The 5,000-nt window shown below is 48.0% G+C and overlaps 1 protein-coding gene across 1 annotated transcript in view; it reads right to left on the reverse strand.

Annotated features, from left to right (window-relative positions):
• unc13a (unc-13 homolog A (C. elegans)) overlaps positions 1-5,000 on the reverse strand; it is a gene marked incomplete at both ends in the record, with an annotated part of 53,607 nt that overhangs the window by 30,677 nt on the left and 17,930 nt on the right. The window contains 4 exon segments of the mRNA XM_080536042.1: positions 864-1,083; positions 1,404-1,478; positions 3,863-3,941; positions 4,186-4,232. Of these exon segments, the coding sequence (XP_080392168.1) occupies positions 864-1,083; positions 1,404-1,478; positions 3,863-3,941; positions 4,186-4,232 (421 nt within the window).

Raw genomic sequence — 5,000 nt, forward strand, 5'->3', positions numbered from 1 at the left:
GACTTGGTACATGCTGGCATGTCTAACCCTAACCCTAATCCTAACCCTTACCGTAGCACCCTAGCACCTAACCCTAACCCTAGTTTTCCCACATGTACCGTATTCCCACATGTACCGTCCATAACATATATATTTAACATACCCAATACAAACAAATGCTGCGTAAACTTGTACAAAGACGACGCACAAAAAACATCGCATCTATACGGTATGTGCCCTTATCCTCCGACATCACAACACGGCCGAGTTGGACGCAGCTTCTGATTGATGAAGTGGCTCTGGCAGAACCTATCTGCAGACCCGCAAGGGCCCCAGAAGAACGAGTCGGAAAAAGGTGAAGAGGACAGGATGTCAGGGAAGACAAATGTCTTTTCATTTCCTTTTCAAGAGAAACCAAACAAGATAAACAGCGCACGAGCCGGAGGAGCGGGAGAGGGAGAGGACGAGGCGGCGGGAGGACGAGGTGGGCGAGGTGGGTGGGAGGAGAGATGGGAGGAGATAGATGGTCCATCGGATAGCGAAGCGGAGGACAGTCTGGAGATGAAGTCTGACAAAGATAGCCAGAGGCCTCGCATTAAGCTCAACCACTCAAATCCCCCAGTAGCATACACAGCCAGTCAGTCACAGGGTTCATTTTAAGGTCCTTGCCAGAACGAATCCCATATTTTGTATCGGGGGGCAACTAGTACCATATTATTTACCCATTATCTGTCCAAACATTGTTTCGGAATCAACTTAAGGAACCAAAACAGACTTGCAGTATTTTTTTTTCTGCCCAGTCTCTCCGCATTGACCTCAAATTTGGACCAACGAAGCGATCTGATCGGACAAAAAAAATCCTGCATCATCAACGTGGTGCTTACTTTGCAGGCAGTCTGCGTTGAGTAGGTCCTGGCACTTCTCGTGACATTTGACCCCGCACTCCGTGCAGCGCATGCCCTGCCGGGCGATGCCCCACAGCAGCCCCTCGCACTCGTAGCAGTAGGTGGGCGTGGTGGCGGTCCACACCTCGAAGTTGTGGGGCGTGGTGCAGGAGATGGGGTAGATCAGCGCCTGCAGGGTCTTCTTATACACATGACTCTTCTACAGGGGGGAGGAGAGAGGGGTCAGAGGAGAGAGGAACGGACCCAGGATAGAGCAGAGGAGGAATCCATGAATGGCACAAATGAGGGCAATACACAGAATTCAGGTAATAAGATAATGTAAGGTAACCAAAGGTACAACATTAAAGGGTATATACTATGAAGGTACCACAGTAAAGGTGTAGATACTATGAAGGTACAACAGTAAAGGTGTAGATACTATGAAGGTACATTAAAGGTAGATATTATGAAGGTACAACATTAGGTACATTAAAGGTGTAGATACTATGAAGGTATGTTAGTAAAGCTCCGTTCACCCACCAGCTCTTCGTTCTGCAGGGTGCTGGAGGCCAGCGCCGATGTGATTCCTGCCTTCCTAGAGTTCTGCACCAGGGACTGAGGACGGACAGACAGGAACGAGAAAAAGGGATGAAAACACACATGGGAGAGAGAGGGAAAGGAATGAAAGAGAAAATAATGTAGATACGATTGAAAGATAAACAAGCAGCTTCAAGGCCACAAGGGGCTGAAATTCAACCAATAAGCATTTCTAAACCTAGTTCAGCCTTTAATATCACTGTGTTGGCAAAAAACGAAAAGTCTATTTCTCATGATACACAGTACAATCTTACTGAACCAAAAAAAGAATCTCCAGGTCTAGCAATAGTCTCCTCAACTGTTTTAAGACAGACACGTGGTGACTATGTGTTATCTGAATGGAAAATGCTGGACATCAATCCCCGTGGGAGCTTACTAAACCAGCATGACTCAACAAAAACAAACTGTATTCATTTGTCAGTGAGTCAGACCCGATATTACTCACCATAGCCTGTTACAGAGCCAGGGCAGGTGAAGGACAGAGGAGAGGAGGAGGAGAGACACAACAGTTAAAAGGGGTCAATGACCTCTAGTCATTGACCATAGAATTACTGTATATATATATACCGGTAATCTCGGATCCCAAAATCTCATCTTTCGATTGAGATTCTGGGGGCGCAGTCGTCGCTAAAAGTCCTCGTCGCCAAAACCACGTCGCAAAAAACGTTTTCCCTGCAGCTCTGCTAACGCTGACCCTACCCCTTCCGCGGGTGCCCGATTTGCACATGTGATGCTAAATTAAAACGTGGATTTACCTGAAGAAGTTTTCGACATAATTCTGTTTTTTTATGGTTTTTGGTTTTTCAGTTTTGCCAAAAATAATGGTGTTTGAAATCCACATCCGCATCTGTTTCCAGCACCTTATCGACTCCTCTCTATGGGTCAAGAAGACCCGTTTATCTGGTGAACTTCACCCGATGGATCTCGCCTTTCATCCGCAGACAACATTGGGTGCATGGTCAGACTGTCCTCTGAGTGGAGAGTCTGACTTAGTGAGACTATTGTACTATAGAACTCACTAAACTGTACACTGCGGTTAAAACTATTATTTTTGTGTATATTTCTTGTCAGCCATTGTCATTGACAAACTCCGACGGCCATAGATATCCAAATATCAAGCTGGATATGAATATATCCTGGAATTGTTTCACAATGATGCGTTTTGACCCAAAAGAGACTATTGCAGGAAGTCAATTGGAGCTCATAACTAGGATTTCTATGAGCTTTGTTGTATAAGTCATTATATTTTGGGACGGTGGGCTGATGACAAACATACACAGCCAGATAACTAGATAAAAGGATATTACACAGGTTGGGACGGGGACGGGGGGGCACCAGACTTCAGCCCAGACTTCAGTTGTCTGCTGAATATACTGGGTGGATTAGTCTGGGTTTGTAACACATTCAGATGGAGCTCAGCAGCACATTACCTTGAAGACTGACTCAGGCAGTTTGTCTGTATGTGTGTGTGTGTGTGTGTGTGTGTGTGTGTGTGTGTGTGTGTGTGTGTGTGTGCATGCGTGTATGCGTACATGTGTGTGTGTGTGTGTGTGTGTGTGCGTGTGTGTGTGCATGCGTGCATGCGTACATGTGTACGTGTGTGTGTGTGTGTGTGTGCGTGTGTGTGTGTGTGTGCGTGTGTGTGTGTGTGTGTGTGTGTGTGCTTGTGTGACAGTAAGGCGGATTAATAGAGACAGACTGCTGAGCTGTTTAGTCCTGTATGGTAATGTTTCACTCCGGAGCACTCTGGAATGGAGCGAGCTGATACGGCCCGTCTCCAGCCTGACAGACCCCAGGCCCGTCACCTCCAGACAGGAAGTCAGATCAATTGGCTCGTTCTCAGGCCATCTATCTATTCCATCTATTCCCTGTGAGCGTAATAGCCTAAACAGCTTGTTAGAGAGCAGAAAGTCTGTCTTGTCTGACAGACACTCTCTCTCCCGCCTCAGTAAATCCATATGTACCCCCAATAATTCCATCACCCTTAAATTCTTACCCTTTCATAATCTGCACCATTTTACCCCATCTTTATCGATACATCATTTGGGGACAGACCAGAGACAGTGGGCCGTATCGATATGATGTAGTGGGAGGAGAATGCTGTAATAGTTTGCCAGGATTTCATGAAGCCTCTCACATACGTATATCTAGAGCACCAGTGAGAGTGCCAGGGGAGGCATGAGGACAGGGTGAGTGGGTGGCGTCACGTGGCCTTGCGTTTGACAGCCTCTCCCAGGCCTCAGTGTCAATCAGGGGGGAGAACCATGGCTGCGTCACCCTACCCCTGGCCACGGGCCCCGGGCCTGTCCTCACAGACTGTGACAGCAGGGTAGAGGGAGGGAGGGAGGGAGGGAGGGAGGGAGGGAGGGATGGAAAAGGAGAGGAGCAAGGTGGAAACTCACCAGATCTCTGACTAGAGGCATGGCTTTCCTCTTGCGGAGGTCCGGCATGCTGTCAATGCTATAGAGCGCTCCCCCAACCCTAAGGAGAACACACGCGCACACACACACACACACGCACACACACACACACACACACACACACACACACACACAAACTCAACACATCAAATGTCACACATCAAATGAAAAGAGTGTGTAAAGTGTGTAAAGTGCGTCGGTCATGTGTGTGTGTGTGTGTGTGTGTGTGTGTGTGTGTGTGAGGCGTCGTCACCAGGCTAGCGAGGGTGAGTGACAGGGTGAGTGACAGCCAGGGACACACTCACCCAGCTGATAACAGCAGAGAGCAAATCCCCACTGACTCCCCTCGCGCCTGTGGAGAAAAGGGGGAGAGAGAGAGAGAGGGTGAGATAGGGGGGGAGATAGTTGTGTCTGCGTCAGGACATATAGTACCTCTTGTGAATGGTTTTAGTAGCTCGACTACCATCAATTATCAGCCTCCAATTATCATGAAACCCCAGGCCTAGTCATATGATTTTTGATAGATTTGATTTTATATCAGGCACTCCTTGGACATGAAGAGGGAGGGGGAGGAAACAGCTGTGTCTGTGTGAGGACCCACAGCTCTCGTTGACGTCAGCGGGGCAGGCTCTGTGGTGGAGGAGTGTAGTGAAACTGGATTTGTGCAGATTGATATCTGACTCACCAGTCCTCTAATGATATTGTCTTCCTATAACAGGAACACATGCTCTCTGTCTCGCTGCGTTCATCATTGACATTTGCGTCATCGTCGACACACACACAGCAGCCACGGACACACACTCACGCACGCGTACACACACACACACACACACACGTACACACACACACCCACACACAGCCGTGGACACACCCACCTGGGAGTCGGCTCCAGCCCCGGCGAATCAGAATGGACAACATGCAAATCGCTATGGGGATGGCAAACAACTGAAAAGAAATAATGAGATGGCATACAAACAGGGGTAAACAAACAGAACGATAATAAAGTAAAAACTACCGAATGAGAACAACTTCATAACCGACTGAAAGCATAACAGAAGGTGAAGCGACAAGAACAACCAGACGATTGAGAGGTGGATGAAGTGGGCTGGATAAGGAGGAG

The sequence above is a fragment of the Nansenia antarctica genome (genome assembly GCF_963989245.1).
Source record: "Nansenia antarctica genome assembly, chromosome: 7".
Taxonomy (NCBI): domain Eukaryota; kingdom Metazoa; phylum Chordata; class Actinopteri; order Argentiniformes; family Microstomatidae; genus Nansenia; species Nansenia antarctica.